At 46.8% G+C, this 18,982-nt stretch overlaps 1 protein-coding gene across 2 annotated transcripts in view; it reads left to right on the forward strand.

Annotated features, from left to right (window-relative positions):
- Positions 1-18,982, forward strand: part of CPA6 (carboxypeptidase A6) — a 906,257-nt gene that overhangs the window by 850,834 nt on the left and 36,441 nt on the right. For both annotated transcript variants that reach the window (XM_085605490.1, XM_085605492.1), the window contains exon 9: positions 14,201-14,403. In XM_085605490.1, the coding sequence (XP_085461616.1) occupies positions 14,201-14,403 (203 nt within the window). The remainder of the gene's footprint in view (positions 1-14,200; positions 14,404-18,982) is intronic.

An 18,982-nucleotide genomic window follows, 5' to 3' on the forward strand; every position in this document is an offset into this window, starting at 1 on the left:
TGTCCTGCCTATATGAAAGCCTGCAGGTGTTGGATGCACCATAGATTGAGATATACCTGGAGCCCCTTGAGCTCCTAACGTTACCTTGGGAGGACATCGAACCCCCTGCGTCCCTCTCCACCTCTGCACCTCCCCTTCTCTTGAAGTCTTCCGGGCCACCCGAGTGAGGCTCACAGAACCCCAGCACCTGGAGATCCCCCAGGGTGACAAGTCGCACTATAGAAGACTTGTTGATTGGTAAATTGACAGAATGACTGGGGTTAGAAATCAGTATGGAGGAGGTACTCTCTGCATTCACAGCCTTCTTGTAGATAAGGCCTCCTGGGGGATAGATTCCCTCAGAGTGTATATCAAATATATGCAGAAATAGTGGTGGACAGTCTCCTAGAGGTAGACTTAGAAGTGAAAAAGAGAGACACTGCAAAATCCTATGAGAGGGGCGATTATTAAAACAGTTCTCAAAGCTGACAAAAACCCAGTGGAGCTTGGCTCATACAGCCATTGTCTAATCTGGATACAAAGATCCTTTAAAAAATATTAGCTAATTATTAACCAGGATCAGGGTCTCGGTCCATGAGGACCAATGTCGCTTTATCCAGGGCAGCAATACACTCATAGACATTGAACACCTAAACCATGTAATTGCCTAGACAGACTGTGTCCTAGTGGTGCACAACATTGGAAGGGCATCTGACTCCCTCAGCTGGAAGTACATTTTCAAGGTCCTCATTAAGATGCGATTTGAAGCAAATTTCCTGTGATGGGTGAGGCTCCTGTATAAGAATCCTGTCACCAGAGTCAGATCGAGAAGCAGAATATCCAATAGCCAAAGAGTAGTAAGAGAGACTATGGGGGATATAAATGGGTGCCTTAGTGCATATGGACCATCTGGGGCCATATTATACAAGTGCCCAGTAGCGCCTACTTTGTACCCCTTTGGACACTTTGGTATTACAGAAGAGGCCGCAGACGCTTGTGCGGTCCCTTCTGTAATACCGATAGCACTGGTGCACATAAAGGGCCAGCACTATCTTCTGAGGGCATTTCCTCATTTGCATGGGGGTGTACCTTATGCAAATGAGGGAATCCCTTCGCCACAGATGTGGGCACAGACGCAAGGAAGCTCTCAGGAGGCGCACTGTGAGTGCGCCCCCTGATGGCAGCCCTCTGGAGGGTGATAAGGGGGTCCCATGGACCCCCCAGACATTCCCTTGCAGGCGGGTGAAGTCACTCACGGCACCCGCCTGCAAGGGGATCTCTATTCCCACTTCAAAGTGCAGGCAGGTTGCCGCCTGCACTGTGAAAACACAGAGCAGCTTCAAAGCAGTCGCTCTGTTTTTCACACAAATGTGCAGCTCCCAGGGCAGCGCACGTTTGTGGCTGCCCTGGGGGCAGAGCATTCATCATAATACGGTGCATTTTCTTCATTGTGCCAGGCACACCTTTTAAAAGATGTACCACATGCAATGAAGTAAAACGCGCCGCATGTCTAATACGGCCCCTGGTGGCCACAGCCTAAAAGCTGGCTGTTAAAAAAGTACAAAAGTGCCCACCTTTCAGCTGATCCCTGCCGATTGAGTGGCTACATCCATTCCATAGAATACAGGATAGCATGTTCTCAGTAGACTGGAGAGACGGTGGTTGCCCCACACAGGGAGATATATACCAAAGAGATATGTTTCTGACTTTCGAGGAGGCTCAAGAGACGTGTGGGATTAGGGCTTGGCTGCTTCTTTAATTTACTACACTGACACATAGGGCAAGAGAGGTTTGGACAGGGGTCCCAGCTACTCAGGAATCCTCCCTTACCAAAGAGGTGCTTTTGCAGGGCGGAAGGGAGAAGAAACATATCTCACGCATTTATAAGGTATTAAAGGACAACAGGTCCTCAATAAAAATAAAAGCTAGCCAAGTGTGGGATGGAGACCTTGCGCTCCCTTTGTCAGACACAAATTGGGCAAGAACTTGCATGCAGGTGCAAGAGATTGCAAGCAGTGCAAAATTCAGATTGATGCACTTTAATTAACTCCACCAAAGGTACCTAACACCTACTTGGCTAAAGAAAATATACCTCATTAGAACTTCAACCATTTTGAGATGTGACGAGCAAGCCACAATGTTCCTGCATATGACATGAAAGTGTAGGATATTGTTGGAGTACTGGGAGGAGATAATACAGTGGCAGCTGGCATGTACCGACGGTGGTGAGGTGGGTGGGGAAAAAAATACAATAAATAAGATAAAACGAATACCTTCCTGCAAGGAGGTGAAGTCCTCCATCATCATCCTGGCAGGCTCCCAATCCAATCCTGGCGCTGCTCTCATGCTCATGAGAGTAGTGCCCTGATTGGAGAAAGCGGCCTCTGCCGGCGCTCCCGAGGGCACTGGATGCCTGTCTTAAGACAGCTGGGTTGAATCCTTTAAAGTTGCCTTGCATGGCTGGCCAGCGCTAAATGGCCAGCCAAAGAGACATGCGAACTTTAAACAAGTCCAAAATGCAGCTCACCCTCCTCCCTGCTGCTGCCATTCAGTCCTGACACTCAGTTCGGGACGGGGTGATGAAAAATAAAATGGTAATGAATTAGCTTCATTAGCATTTTATTTTTCGTCTCTGGGTATTTCAGTGGGGCGACGCTCCTCCGCCATGACGAAGTAGCCGCCCCTGAGATACTATCAGGGCTTATGCAAGTGACTTGCATTAGAGTTGAAAAATCAATACAGCACTGCTTACGAAGTATTATAACTGAGCCAAAGAAACAAAAAATGCAGCGCAAGTTTGCAACACTGGCTCTACTTTTCACCAAGTGTTTCAGCAATTTACTGGTTATCAACAGAGGCCCCATCAGTGGCAAAACAATGGCCCCCGCAGCCCCTGAGGTGCTGGGGGCCCCCTGAGCTCCAGGGGCCCTTTTCCAGTACTGTGCACGGGCCCCTGTCCTGAGAGCTCCTGACTGGGTCTGGAACATGGGGGGCCCCTCCATGTACTTTGCAGGTGGCCCCCCTCAAGTTTTGTTACGCCACTGGGCCCCACAGTGTTAAAAAAGGGTAAATATATGATGGAGTGGAGTGTCTCAGAAGAAATAAGCTGCAAAGGCATCAGGACGGATGAGAGGGCTGAGGAGGCTGAGGAGGACCTGAGTGAGTGGGAGCAAATGACAGGTGAAGTGACAGGCTTCAGGAGAATGAAGATGAGTGAGGTATGCATAACTGAGCACCATCAATGGGTACATTAGTGTGCTGCGGGGAGGTGCATTAGACCTTTATCACATTGTTAAATCTGCAAGGGGCCACTGGGAAAGGGCTAATAAATAAATAACGAAATAATATACCACGTGATAACAAAGGGCGCATTACATGCATGGGGGATAACACAGGCAAGAAATGTGCAACTACTTCACAGTTTAAATAATTCATATAAAATGTGACCTGATGCAGATAGTGCAGGAAATGGATTGGAAATGAGTCTCTTATGTACATGAGCATGTTAATGTCGACTTATGGTGTTGCCATGTTAAATTGCTGAAATATAAATAAAGATGTTAAGAAAAAATGTATTATCAAGAAGTGAATCTGGGTATTATCAAGAGCAAAACTGAGTAAATGTGTGTATTAGGACCAGCTCTCCGGTAAACTCTTGGTATTACTGAGTGCAGAGTTCTGATGAGACTGGGTATCATTCGAGGATCACTCACTGAGTACGGGTTCTATCAAATGTAGGGGCTTATATTTACAAGCCTCTTGCACCGCCGGTGAGTCACTTTTTTTAACGCACCGGCGGCGAAGTGTTCTGGCCTATATTTACAAGGCCATGCAAAGCCACCCATAAGGCCCCTTTTCACAGATTACCTTGCATAAAAGGGGCATGTCATGGGTATTGCTGTCGGTGTGCACACGCAACACCCATGGATTCTGTAGCATTCCCTGATTTACAACATTTCGCAAACCTGGGAATGCGTCAGAATCCTGCTCGCCAGGGGAAGCATAAGAAGGCACTACGAGGAAACATACTTTTATTTGTCGTAGTTCTTTCCTCTGTCAATGCATGCTGCATTCTGCAGCACACATAGAAGGAGGAAAACACCACCAGTGATTGGTTTTGTGCAGGAAAGTGTCCCTTCCTGCACAAAAACAATCCTCCGCACAAAGCAGGCACCCTTACACCATGGTACAAGGGTGCCTGCAAGGTCCTCCTTCCTGCACATAGCAATCATTTTGAAAAAATGCACATTTGCTATTTCTATGTGTGCTGCATTAAGTAGCACACGTAGAAGTCACAAAACAGCATTTAAAGATTGTTTATGTGCAGGAAGGTGGACCTTCCTGCACATAAACAATCTCCCCTCAACACAGGCACCCTTGCACTATGTAGGCAGTTAAAGTTGGTGTCAGCGCAGGGGGAAACGCAGGACTGCACCATATCCTAGTAAATATGGTGCAGCCCTGCGTTTCTAAAGTGACAAAGCGTGTCGTTAGCCTCCTTGGCTTAAAGACACGCTTCACCACTTTATTGTAAATATGCCCCTCCGTGTCTCCACAGACACTGTTTCCATTTCTGAGCTTTTCATAAACTAATCTTTGCTATCAGGTGTCTAAAGGGAACCAAGACTACAGTACCCAAAATGCATTAGTTTGGCAAATGAAAACCTAGGAGTAGAGACACTGTCCATAATGAGGCCACTTAAACTCGACGTGCATTACTTTGACCTCATACACAGTATTCATGCCACTATCAATCCTGGTATAATACATAATTCCTGATGAGCACGATCACATCCAGTCATTTTTTTTATATAAAATTACAGTTAACCAAATATCTTGTGGAACCTGCACACAAGTATGAAATTATAAAAAAAATGATGGTTCTACTCGGTTTCAACCCAAACAACACTGACTTGTTGTGTCAGCTGAATGAATGCAGATGGAAGGAAGAAAAAGCCAAACCCACAGTAGGTAGCTGAATCTCAGCATACAGTGTTGCATGGGGAAGCATCAAATGACCATTTCGTACGTGTGGCAATGTGATCGGTACAAATAAATGAAAAAACTATAAAATGTGGCGAAGAGACCGAATTTAAAAATGATATAATGGTTTCAAAAGCTAGTCGACTTGCAAGGAGATGTTTTTAAAGGGGCCGCATTCAACACAGAACTGTGGAATTATAAAATCTGTACAATGGTAAATCGACGTTTCGACCCAGGCTTGTTAATCCACTGGTCGTCTTCAGGACTGTAGAATCATTTGTGTGCATCTGGGGGTATTATACGGTGGACAAACTAGTACGGATGCCTGAAGGCAGTAATGTCCTTGGTGCAATTCTTTCTGGTATAAGACAGGAGAGAGAGCAAGCATCATCAAAGAGCACAGGTTACCTAGTGAAAAACAGAACATCTGTAAAACTCACTGAATGAGCCGAGAAGTGTGCAGAATGCAGCTAACCGTCACTGTCAAGGGTGTGATGCAGTTCATTTGGAAATATAAACCACAGAGTGCTCTTTATTTTGTATTGTTTCAGTTTATCATGCATAAGCCATACAATATAGCATAAAAACATACAAACATAGATCTGGTAAAAAACAGTTTACCTGTATTAAATCATAGGGGCGCCAGAACACAGGTTAAACGTAGGAAATGCTACCCCACATTATTCGTGAGTACAGTTCATGGATCCATAATATGCATAAAAAAATCGGAATAAATTAGACATAAGGCCGGAAGCTGGAGCAGGGGCTGGAGATGAAGCCACGCCGAGACTGAGAGGACCTTAACTGCTGCGCCCGCTTACTCTTCCATGCTCAACCCGACCAGACCAGACGGACCGGACCTTGCTGACCAGACCCTGCCTCTCCCGCGGGGTAGGCGCATGGTTTTGGCGGCTGCTGAGCTGAGCAGCGACTCGAGGGAACTACAATGCATATCCCTACAGCCATACTCCTACAGCCGAATGAGGTGGGATCTGGCCACCCTGCTCACTATGCACCTCACCCCCGCGACAGCCACCCTGCCACACTGTCACACTGCAAGCGGCTGCAAGGTGCAGCAAGACGGCTGGGGCACGTATTGGGAGTGACCGCAGAAGCTGTACTCAGTGGCAGCCAAGTGAGAGCTCCAGAAGTTCCACGGAGGCAGCCCTGCTAGTGCCGGGTGCGGCTTGTGGGCCCCTGTAGTGAGCCCCGCTAGCGCCCAGGACAGGGCCTTCTCAGCCTTCAGCCTTTCACCCTCTCCTCCAGACATCTACATTGCTTGCCCCGCTTCGCCCCCTGCTTCACCCGAGAGCAGTATCATCGAGGTGGCGTTGCGCGGCAAGGAGCTCACTCAAGTTTCCTTGAGGGAACAGTGCACTCTCGGTAGAGACCGAGGCAGAGGTAGCAACAGCGAGCGGGGGCCTGGGGATTGGCAGTGACAGCAGACTCCGGTGAGTAGGGGTGAGCAGTAGTTAAGCCTCAGGTTGAGCCTCGGGTAGCCTCTTGGGGTCGCCACCTCTGTTCCATCTCTCACACCCCACTACCCCGCTCTCTCTCCCCGTGCACCATGCCCTGGGCCCCTGGTCCAGGTTCCCAAGGTTGACAAGGCCTATTACGCCATTAAGGAACCGTTAACACTGCAGAAGGGCACTATAAGGAAGTCCCCAACCATACTGATTCCTCCAGTACGCATTGGACCACCTAGCATCTATCCAGCATCCATCTAGCCAGCAGGCCTACTCAGCCAGCCTTGGAAACCCCTTCAACAAAAGTCGGCACAAAGTCCACAGCCCATAGGAGGTCGTGGGAGTCCACCACTATGAGGTCAGGAAGGAATAGGGACCAACCCCTCCCCCCCTCGCAGGGACCTAAACGCAAAAGGAAGACCAGGGCAACAAAACTTGACCAAGCGACCTCTCCCGAAGCCCTAGTGGACGTAACCCCCCCCCCCCAGATTCAGGTTCACAGAGCCCCCCGGCAAAGACACCGGGGAGCCCCGATAGTAGGTGCTGTTACGGGGGATGCCTACTACACACCTCTTTCAACCCAAAATTTACTCTAAGTTCCACTTCCTTAAGGATGCAGGTTCTTCCATATTCTCCCCTAGTGGTAAAACCCAAGGCCTTCAGGAGCCCCTTCTCCCTACTCAATTAAATATTCAAGCTTCTCCCAGTCCTCCCAGCCTTCCCCTGAGCAATCAGCCTATGGACGGGGTACACTAGTCCACTCACCCATCCAAGCAAGCACCAATCAGGACTGGGAAACAGCTCAACTCTCCATACATCATCAGTTGGGACTTAAAGTACACAGCTCCGAAGAATGCGCCAAAGCTCATTCCATCGCTCACAAAGCAGCTGCAAAGAAGAAGGGAAAAAAACATGGCACTCTTGGCGAACACTACACAAATTCGCCACTTTCATCTTCTTTCCAAAAGCATACCCCAGATCGGCAGTCACAACTGCAAACAAACATGGCTGCAACGGAACACTACGAAGCAATGATGGAGGGGGGCGATGCAGCCCTAGAAATCATGGGGAGCGAAAATGAAGCACTTTCAGACTTAGGGTCTCAGGAGTCGGCCGATGTGGTTGTCTCCTACACTCCGGACTCCCCAATAAACTCAGCTCCACACCTACACAGTGAATATGCAGAACAAGGCCAGGCCTGCAATGCTGTGAACAGCACATCATCAACCAACCACAGGGTCACAACCCATACCATGGTCTCACCGAGCCGATCAACCACCATTTGGGATACCTAACTAAACACCATGCAAAGAACAGTTGACGCCCTTCAATATCAGTCTGACAACATGGACCTCCAACTGACACTACTTAACACCTTAGCTCTCTTTGTTGGAGGGGTTGATGAAAAACTGGAGAATTTAAATTCACATATCAGCCGAACCAAACAGTAGGCCAGATTGTCTTGCAGTTGTGGACCCATTGTTGACAAACTATCCTCACTGCCCTCAATCTTGTCCACCCTGCTTGAGGGCTTACATAAAGAACCAAAGAACAATAAAAATACTGTCCCACTAGAAAAAGAAGCATCCAATAAGCCAACTGCAACGCAAGCCGCTGTAAAAAGCCTAATCCTTTCAACAACTGGGAGTCATTCAGGGGTAGACCACAATAATACGCTAACACAAACACAAGGCAAAACAATCACAGTTCAAAACACCAAACAAAGATGACAACTTCAGAGGTAAGGCCGCAAATAATCAGCCAACCTCAGTCATGCAGCAGAATACCCCCTCTTTGACATTAAACAACAGGTTCAGGTGACAACACAACTCGAAACAACCAACCAGTCAACTGACATCCCTGGTGCTACAACTCGGACGGCCAACCAACCACAATTAGCACCCAGCAGGGCCGCTACAGAGGTACCGGGCGGCTTAACTTACATACCAGTTATCAAAAATACAGACTCAACACAGCCTCAGCGGCATTGTCGCCACTGCCCTGATTCACCCATGCCAGGCGTAAGGGAGCTACCTGTAACACAGGAATGCAAAGAGGTGAGAACTCAAAATAAACACCCGATGGGCCACGGGGCTTACACACGTTACAAGGCAAGATCCAACACAGCCTCACCACCAGCACAGACAATCCACTCTAACACAACTATAATGATAGCCAAGACCTTAGTACCTAACCCCGGGTCTATGTAACTCGAGGTCCATGTATCGAAGTAATCATGTGGGGCCACCCTCTGTCTCCCTCCCCTGTCCTGGGGCCCCCCTCTACGAAGGACGTCTCAACTGCGCTGGCTATGGTGACTTGGGAGGCCTGTCCTGCTATCTCGATGCATCATCGCTCCCCATGCCATTAACACCTCGGGCAGTTTGGCATCCCTCCTGGTGCTTTGTATGTGCCCCTCCTCTGCTAGGGCCCACTCCCGTAAATCTGTCCTCCATTTTGCCAATAGCGGTCCTTGCTGAGTTAACCAGTGGATCGCAATATGCCTTTTGGCTATAACTAGCCCCAGGATCAGGAACTGCCTGCTTATCTTGCGTTTTGGGTCCCGAGGAATCAAGCCCAGTAGACACGCGTGGGGATCCAATGCTATAGTCCATCCCGTTATCCGGGTCAGATCTCCAAGAACCGCCCCCCAATACGTCTGGATCGTTGGGCACGTCCAAACCATATGCAGAAAATCTGCCGGATCATAGCGACATCTGGGCCAGGGGGAGCCTCTGGAGCCATCAATGGCATGCAGCCTTCTAGGTGAGAGGTACATCATATGTATTATGTTGTACTGGATTTGCTTAAAGCGATTGCTCACTGACACCTTCCGCACACTCTTGTGTATCTTTTCCCAATCTCACGACGTAACCTCCTGTGGACACACCTGCTGCCATTTGTCTTCTATTTTTAGGGGGCCGTTCTTTTTATCGTCCCTTAACGCCCTATAGAGGTGAGTAACACACTTTCGCCCTCCCACCATGGCAATCATAGTGACCAGGGTTTGGGTGTGCCCCGGGGCCTCCGGAAATGTAGGCCACAATTGCCGTGCCGTTGCCGCTATTTTTGCATATTGCAAAAACTGCCCTGCCCTTAACTCAAAGGCAGTCACTGCCTCCTGATAAGTGATAAATTTACCGTCTGGGCAGAGGTCTGACAACATCAGGCAGCCCCCCGCCTTCCATGCCTCTGTTGACATCACCTGGTCAATCTGAGCAAAGGGCGGTAGCTACCAGAGGTCCGCCTCCGGGGCGAAAGGTCTGTCCTGAATGATTCCAAATTGCAGCCCCAAGCTGCACCAAAGGTGGACCGTGCACCGTGCGCCCCCCGGCCCGCCACAACAATGCCCCGAGCTGTCGGTCCCCGTACGTACCTGCCAGCAGGGACCTCTCCCAGGAGGCATCTGCGTCCAACCAGGCTAGGGGGCTCAAACAGGGTTGTGTGCTAGCACCCACCCTGTTTAACCTGTACATGGCAGAGATTACATCACGTTTAAGCACCTGCAATGCCCGTGCCCCTCGACTTGGCGGCAAATCCATCTCTAGCATCTTATATGCTGAGGATGTGGTCCTGGCAAGCCATACTCAGGTGGGTATGCAAAGCCTACTCGACAAAACGCAAGAGTATGCAGCAGAAAACCACCTAGAAGTGAACCTTGAAAAAACAAAAACCCTGACAATTAAAAACGGCAAATGACTGCCCCACACTTGGTACCCACCATCACCTACAGCAGTGAAGCCATGAGGGGTAAGGACTCAAAAATACATTTTGGTTACCACAATGGACAGGGCCTACAGAGTCTTTTTGTTTAATATTCCAATTTACGCCTCACCCTCCCAGACCCGGTTAGAGGTCGGCCTAACCAAACAACTTTTGGCAAGGCAAGGCTCTTATATAATTTGCTGGCACAAAATTAGGATCTCACCCCCGAATACATTGAACCACCAGCTTTGGCAAAAACTTTGGTATGGATCAACTTCGCCGGCCAGACAATACTTAAAGGGCTCCCTGGTGCTCACCGGTTTATCTGACCTTTGGGAAATGCAAACCACCCATACAGTCTTCAAGCAAGTAGTCAAAAATGCAACAAAGAAACTCTCTCTTGTGGAAGACAAGGCCGCCTTTGCCGGAAGAAGCCATGTGTGAATGACAATGAATGGTTACAAATCACTAGGTACACAGGCATATTTCAACCTGGGGTACTCTAGGAAGACAAAAGAAAAATTCTTAAAATATAGGTTAGGATTGCTGCCAGCAATTCCACACCTTCTACCATGACTGAGGGGGCAATTTGCTAACACGTGTCGGCTATGCAGCAATGGTATCGAGGATATGGCCCATTTAATCTGCTCCTGCCCCAAATTAAAGGACAAAAGGGTATGCCTACTCAACCGAAATGTAATCTTCGCGGGATCCGTACCCGGAGACAGACTGTGATCGCATGCTTCAACAATGGTTTTAATTAATCAAATACAATAAATTATCTACTTGTTTCAGACATAGTGTACTTGACATAATTCATTATTGGTCCTGTTACTATAAAGCACTGGTCCGAGACTGTCCTTTAAAAGAGCGTTCCGACTGATAAAATCAAGGAAAGGGAAATAGCTTGATTAAAAATATAGGTGCAAAAGTTGGAAGGTAGTAATCTTAGGATGTGTGCAAAATTGCAGTAGAAACAAACTCATGGTGGTTAGATGGATTATATTTTGAGCCTCTTTCAGGTGCAGAGACATGGAGGTGGTGGCTAGCCGCCTCCAGCCCTGGGTGAAAAATTGGTTTCTAAATAATGCCCCTCGATGATCTCCATGCAGTGCAGACGTATGGCCTATAGAGGCCATGGAAGTCGGCGTGGAGGCAAAATGACAGGGCTGCATTAGAGTGCCTTATAATATGCTTCATAAATATCGGTCTAAGATACTCCTTCCTAGCAGGCAAAGTGCATAGCAGCAGGAAGTGGAGCAGGGATTTTCTCCACCTTCTCTGCAGTCACAGACGGTTTGACAGCTTTTCAGTACAGTTTTAACCGGTCGCATGCCCAATCTAAATTTATTAAATAGTGACCATTTCACGGCTGGAAAAACATTGTCCATAGAAGCAGGGCCGGCTTTAGGGCAGTTCGACTGGTGCGGCTGCGCTGGGCGCTGACCTGGGGAGGGGGGCGCTGACCTCCGGGGAGGGCGCTGTGTATAGCAATAACTTAGTCAGCGTTCCTCCTGCGTCTAGTTTTCAGGCAGCAATATAAATGTCAAGATAATTCTTGTAATGAATGTTTTTGCTAGAGACAGAGAGATCAGAGTTTTATCTAGGGGTAGTTTTCACTTGCTATAAAGTACACAGAGATCCTTTTGTTAGCACAGTTCATAAGATACAACCCTGTGATAGAACAGTGACTGTTACGATCTGTAATCAAAGAGCTGCTGCGTGCAAACTGCATACAATAGGTTAGGGCATTATGTATTTTTCTCCCTGGCTTGCTAATAATGGTTTGTTTGGGTCGATAGACATTCTTATTAGTAAATTCAGCTTTACCAGTGCTTTAAAAAAATGTAATGTATGTGAGAGAGGGAGTATGGAGAGATGAGGGGCACTTTTGCCCGGTGGTTATGAGGGAATCCGAGGAGGAGGTAATGGGGAGGGGGGCGCCAAAAATGACTGTGGCGCCGGGCAACAACAGCGCTAAAGCCGGCCCTGCATATAAGATTCGGAAAATGCAGTTGCTTTAATGGTCAGAAATTTGATAGTCTAAGGGCCTCCCACTTCGGCTCTTATGTACGCCCAAAACATGTCCATGGGTAGCTGCGGGGCTGAAGACGGATTATTCCAGTAAACTTCGTATCCTAGTGACGGAAGGGTTCTTGAGATGTGGTTAAACCATGGAAGGCTCCTCACTCTGTTACTTGGACAAATTTCGTGGATGGCTTTTCAGTAGATGGTTAAGTTGGGGGTTTCCAGATTCCTGCCCAATATAGAACTGATTCCAGAGCTAAGAGTGATTTGATTGGCCTCCAACCGAGCTCCAAACTGAGAGCATCCATAGGGCCCCCGGCCCCAAGCAGAGAAGGCGAGGTGGACATTTATTTTCCATCTTGCCAAATCAATGTGGGTTTTTAAATCCCCAGAGTTCCACCTAAAGGTGCTTGCTGCCACAGCTTTCACTTGATGGGCGGGGTGCTGGTGAGACAAGTCTGCGACTGCATTTATACAAAGTGTCAGCGCAATGCACGGCGATAGTGAAGCAGAGACCCTTCACTCTAAGATAATCGTGCGGTCCAAGGTAACTTCTCGTCGAATCGAATCAGCAGCCAGTCAAAAGAGTGCAAGGGCTGTCCACGATATTAAAAGCAGACTTCGGAGACTTCCTTTGATTCACCCTCACTCATTTGGTGTTTGTCATGTTTATCACGAGTTTCCTGATGGTGCCGTCGTTTTCGAAGCCATCAAGTAATTTATGCATTGAAAGCTCGGTACTAGAGAGCAGAACTGCCTCCTCGAGTGAAATTATTACCCTTTTTATGTCATCTTATTTATGATAGATGTTTCATCTGCTGTGGCTACATTTTAGGTGGAACAATTTTGACAGTCACACACAAATACCTGTAGCGTTTCCATGGTATCAGCTAAGAAAAAATGTTTTTGATGGAAATATAAAAGCATTTTGAGCAGGAGAGGAATAATGCATTGGGTGCCCGATTAAATTTATGAGGTCTTTACCACATACTTTTAAGTGAGATCTTCATAGGTTCTGAAAAACTTTCAGATCTGGCTGTTCTCCAAGTGAGCAACTAAGGTGGGTGTCCAATAGTTATTTATCATTATTATTACTAGCACCAAGATATAATTTTGCTGGGGAATGTGCTGCATCCATACAGTTAGGCATATGCAGGGCCACTGGAATTATATGGCAGGGTTGACTTAATTATGCGGTAAGATAATGTGAACTATGCAGCATAATGCAGGACATTTTCTTGATAGTATTACTTCATTATTTTGTAATTTTAACCTATGGTAATATTGTCTGGGTAAAGATTTTACCTCATAATAACAATTTGACATCCAAATACAGAAATGCACAACTGAAAGATGACCAGTTAACATTTACGAAAGGCCTTCCACTGCGCGTAAACAATGTTGGCATGTTTTTAGTAACTTTCAATCTGTTTGAGCTAGAATTTTTTTTTTTTAATCTGCAGATTATGCTGCAGATGATGGATTATGTGGCAAATGCAGTGAATCCATAATTATGCCAAAAAAGCAACGACCAAAGCATTGCATAATTCCAGTGGCCTTTGGTCATTACATACTACTGAGTCTCACTTTAGCAACAGTATTTTAGGAGACTACCTCAGGCCCCGCCTCATAAACATATGTATACAAACACACTTTGTCTTAGGGTCATTGCTCATTTGCTGCACTCACCATTCAGCATGCTTTTTTTTAGCTCGAGCCAGGCATAAACAACTTTTCATCAAGCAGAACTAGAGGTGGCACGACATTCCACCGGATTGGTCAGATTTCCAGGGTTTTCTCCGACCAGAGGGTAGTTCTGGCTGTGTCCCACGTACAACTGACATGGCTAGGGGTACTATCATTCCAGTCGCACCCATGCTCCTAAATTTCAAGTACGGTCCTGTGGTCTGTTACGTCGTGTGATGCGAAAAATCACTGGTCATCAGTTTGTGTTTTTGTAAAAGTAGACCACTGAGTTGAGCAGATTGACAAGGCTTTTCGTAATAATTAATCTGAAATGCAATGTTTTCATTTTGAAGATGAAGGTGCATCTCTACACCCTTGTGATGACACTTACTGTGGGCCTCGTCCAGAATCCGAACCGGAAGTAAAAGCAGCAGCTCTCTTCATTCGTCAGCACCGGAAGCAAATCAAGGCATATCTGTCCTTCCATGCCTATGCCCAGATGCTGCTCTACCCATACTCCTACAAGTATGCAACAATTCCAAACTTCAACTGTGTGGTAAGTCCACAAAAAAGAGTGCTTGTGGTGATTTCAGGGATGTATAAATGATGTGTGGCGATTTGTCTTTAAATCCAAGACACCTCAGATTGATCTGTTTTTTTATTTAAACACCTGTATTCCTCGAGCACATTTCCATACTTTGGCACACGTTCCTCTGGAATTATCTGTCTACTTTATATGAGGTCAGAAGGGCTATTGTGTTCATGGGATCCTGTTGGAATTATTCAATGAAGGGAAAGGAAGGCCTCAGCATGGATCTGCTCCTTTCTTCAAAGCCGGAACCAACAAGTATTGGACCAAGGCAATGCAGAAGGGAACATGCACCGCCCCACTGTCCTCTCTCTTTCCACTGCAGTTCTTCAGTTGCAGGGTTCAGCTGACACACATACAAGAGCTTCTTTATGTATATTGTTATATGTGTGCTAGAGATACATAAGCCCTGTTCATCTTCATCATGTGAGGCATGGTTGAAACGGGCAAGGAAAATGTGAATTCGCCCACCACACGCATGTATAAAGCTCCCTGTGCATCGGGCCAATATCCTTTTTGTTCAGAGAAAACAAACTCCTTCTTCAGGTCTTTACTTTCTCTGAAAAAATAAAGTGTTGCCCCACTGACCACCAGCAGAGAATCGTGCTCATTTCAAACAAGCACGTCTGACGTACAAATGACCTCACAGCACTGCCCTAAACTACCTGCAGGGCAAGCTGGCTGGCTATATTCCAGAGAAGTCCCTGAGAAAAAACAGTCAAGTTGTGTTGAAAATTCCAAGGGCTAAGCTGAGTGGAGTAAAAATGTCAAAAAGAAATGGCGCCACCTTCTTAATTCAGAAACAGCTCCTGAAGAATTGGGTAGAATTTGAGGGGATGACTGCAGAATGCCTGATATCAGTCTTGTTACCACAGAGGCAGCTTTGAGGGAGCATACTCTGGGCAAGAGAGGGAAAATGAACAAATTAACCACCAGATTTCAGTACCCCCAGTAGTAAAAAAACAAGACAGGCAAACACTATAAATTAAAACTTATTAAATATCACTACACTTCCTGTATGGGAATAGTCGTCAAAAAGGAAGCAACAGTGTCTTATCAAAGGCAGAGGACCCACAAATAGTCAGGGCCACAAAAAAAGACCAGGCAACCTAAACTGGCCCTAACACATGTTCTGCATTGTGGAGGATGTCTCATGTTTAATGGGTCACTCCTTACTACAAGAACAAGGGCTACAGCCATATCTAGATGAAGAGAGTTTACATTGACACTACTGGCGCACATGTTCTGTCCCCCATCTTAACTAGAATCCTTGGGGCACAGGAACGGCGATGATGCAGCATGGGCCTCGCCATCGTGTGGCAAGATGATGCCACAGAATATCATGCAAGGTGTAATCTGTGCCATGGGAGGATGCAGCAAAGGCAGAAAGACAACTGCACTTGGGTTGGTCCACCTGGGACACAAAGACCTCCTTTCAGCGATGTTGTTCAGCTGCCAGCAATCTTCCAAAGGATGCAAAAAAGTGATGGATGGAATGCTTGAATTAATCTCAGCCACTGGTAATTACTCGGCCACATCCTAATCCATCCTTACTTTGCACACCATACCAACTTAGTTTGTATACTTTAGTGTGTCGCCCTAAGTGGAAGGGAGCAAAAGTGTCCTGTTACAGCGTCGTGATGTAGTGTTCTGCAAAGAGGTGAATCTTCAACTCTTTCCTAAATTGGAGCTGGGTTCAGGCGCTCCTGATGAATACTGGATGGTGCATTGATCGCGAAGGCCTGTTGCTTTATTTTTTACACTTCTTTGTCTCTAGTTTGATGGTGTCCTGGTTTCAGAGATGATGAATGTGTCAGTCAGACAGGCAGAGTGCGGGTTGTGAGAGATTTGTAAGGATGCAGTTGCTCTTGAACATGGTGCAGGCCTGCAGGAGTAATCAGTCGCTTCTTTCCGGATGGGGTGATATGATCATATTTCTTCAGGACCAAGGGTTTTAAAAGCTACTCTGAAGTCACTCCCTGGGAGGACCAGCGTCACTTTTCTTTGATGGAGAGAGAGGGTACAGAGGCTATCTTTGTGTTTTTTGGCACTGTATTCCAGAAGGAGGAAGTTGTTGTCCTGGATGAATCCAAGTGACTTGCCCTTGGGTGAAAGTTGGGGTTAGAAGCTGTCAGGATTCATTTCATTGGCCCTGGTTTTATTATTTGCTTGTTGCACTGTTTGCTTGGTGCAGCTTGAGGCAGGGCCGGCCTTGGTGCTGGTGGCGCCTGGTGCAACAATCTTTTTGGCGCCCCCATGACCTCCTCCTCGGATTTCCTTTCTACCATCCAACAAAAGAGCCACTCATCTCTTCATAGCCCCTCTCTCACATATGCTTCATTTGTTTTAAAGAGCTGGGAAAGGCTGGCTTTACTAATTCACTCAGTTAGCCACATTAAATACGATCTGTTCTTTCCAGTAGGTATATTAACCCCGAGTGCTACTATGGCGAGTCAAAACTGTCACTATCCAAACTCCAATCTCTCTCTCTTGCAGGAACATTAATCACAAGAGGTATCTTGACATTATATTATTGCTGCCTGTAATCTGGAAGCACACTCAACTCTGCAGCGGGTGCTTTTAAATTGCAAGTTATTGCTAAGCACAGCGCCCCCCCCACCTCCAGGCCAGTGCCCCCCTCCAGATCAGCACCCAGTGAAGCCACACCTATCGCACCACCCAAAAGCCAGTCCTGGCTTGAGGAGTGGACACATGCAATCAGCGCTCAACAACCCAGTGCACTTCCTGTGTGTGCAGTACACACACAAAAAGACTTAAGATATTTTCTGCTCGGTCGGGCAAATACCAGGAATTCCATCTTGATAGGGATGGGTTTCAGATAGGTGCTGGGCATCCAGGACTGGTTGAGGTGCGGGTAGTGTTCCGGCGGTGGCTGTCTGAAGTGGAGGAGATTTGTAAGTAGAATTGTGTATTCTCAGCATATTGGCGATTTTTGATGCTGTTATCATGAGTAAAGGTCTAATCCAGGCCAGTGACAGGGGACTGAAGCAAATACATTCCGAGGGAAACAGGGCCAATGAGGTGGATTGGGGTGGAGAGACTACCTGAAAATGGTGGGGGACAGGATGGTACCCTGGAGGACCCCACAGGCTGTGGGGATCTTCTGGTACCTGGAGTTCCCATGTGAAAAAACTGGAATAGGTTGGATGGGTATGAGGAGAACCAGTCACTGACGTTACCAGTGAATCTCATTTCAGACTTTAGTGTGTGGAAGAACGTGGGTTGGTTGAAAGTGCTCAAGGCGTTGAGAGGTCCAGCAACAATATCAAGAGATAGGGGTCAACTTAATCTGTGGTCAGGACAGACGCAACTACCAAACAGCACACACCACTTAGTGATAAATGTGATTGTTGTAGGCCTGACCAAACCTTTCTACCATGCAGGTTCCCCCACCACCTTCTACCCAAGTACCATTGGCTACATAGTGAGGCATGGTGTTGGTAAGAACAGGTGTGTATAAAATGGCTTGATTTTCCAGGAGTACCTTATCGAACCCGTAGGGACCCAAAAGCCTGATTCTTTAAAAAGTAAGATATCTGCACCTCCATGTTTCCTACCTCAAATGTGTGTAGGTTTACAGTGTTTTTGGCTTTATAATGATTTTTGAGGTAATGCCTAGATACCTGCGGGGTTCCCAGGCATACTTGTAAATAACTTTTGTGAATTCCATTTTTGCATACAAGATTAAGCATACATATATGCTCATGTGCGAAAGAACAAGCAAGTGCAAATGCACTTGCTAATTTAATGTTCATGTTTCCGTCCACGCAGAGAACACCTTGCCTGTAACATCCGCTAATTTTGTTGATGTTGCATTCCTCCTCCCAGCCTGGAAAGGATTTTACTCTTGCCTTTGACAGGATTAAATCCCAAACGAATTACATGGAAGGAGAAGGTCGTGGAGGAGTTTGTGAACACCCAAGTTTGAGGATGTTCATAAAAACAGACTTCATTTTCAGCCTATAACACCTCCCTACCAGCCCGCTTCTCAGCTCATAGGTTCACTTACACAAACATCTTTGGGTACATCTTTTCAACGAGTTGCAAAATCAATTTTTGACAATAGTAAATGTGGTTTTGCACCCTTAAGAAAGTCTCTTCACAATGATACTTTAAACGTGCACATGCAAACAGTTTTACAAATCAGGCTTTTGTGTTTGTTACAAAGATGCTGTGCCCAGGTGTCTTCATAATCTGGAATTCTTTATCCACTCAATGATATGCGCGGGCAGGGATTATCAGCAAAACCTAACACCCTGCAGCTGCGTCAGACAAGTGCCGCCTTTCCCTGTGTGTCTCATGTTACAGATTTGGGAGATTTATTCCTCGCAAGCATAGAGCAAAGCACAATTTTGTAGCACGTGTTGATATGCGCTGCAGCTCGTTCCGTGCTGCTGAGCATACAATTGTGTCTACTGTAATGGTTCTAATTTGGTTATTTAATAATTCAGAACTGATGGAAACTAGAGAGCCACGCGGCAGCAGCATGCACACTCGGCCGTCTCAGGTGTCTGTCAGCGCGCCA

This window comes from Triturus cristatus, chromosome 5_1 (genome assembly GCF_964204655.1).
Source record: "Triturus cristatus chromosome 5_1, aTriCri1.1, whole genome shotgun sequence".
Lineage (NCBI taxonomy): Eukaryota > Metazoa > Chordata > Amphibia > Caudata > Salamandridae > Triturus > Triturus cristatus.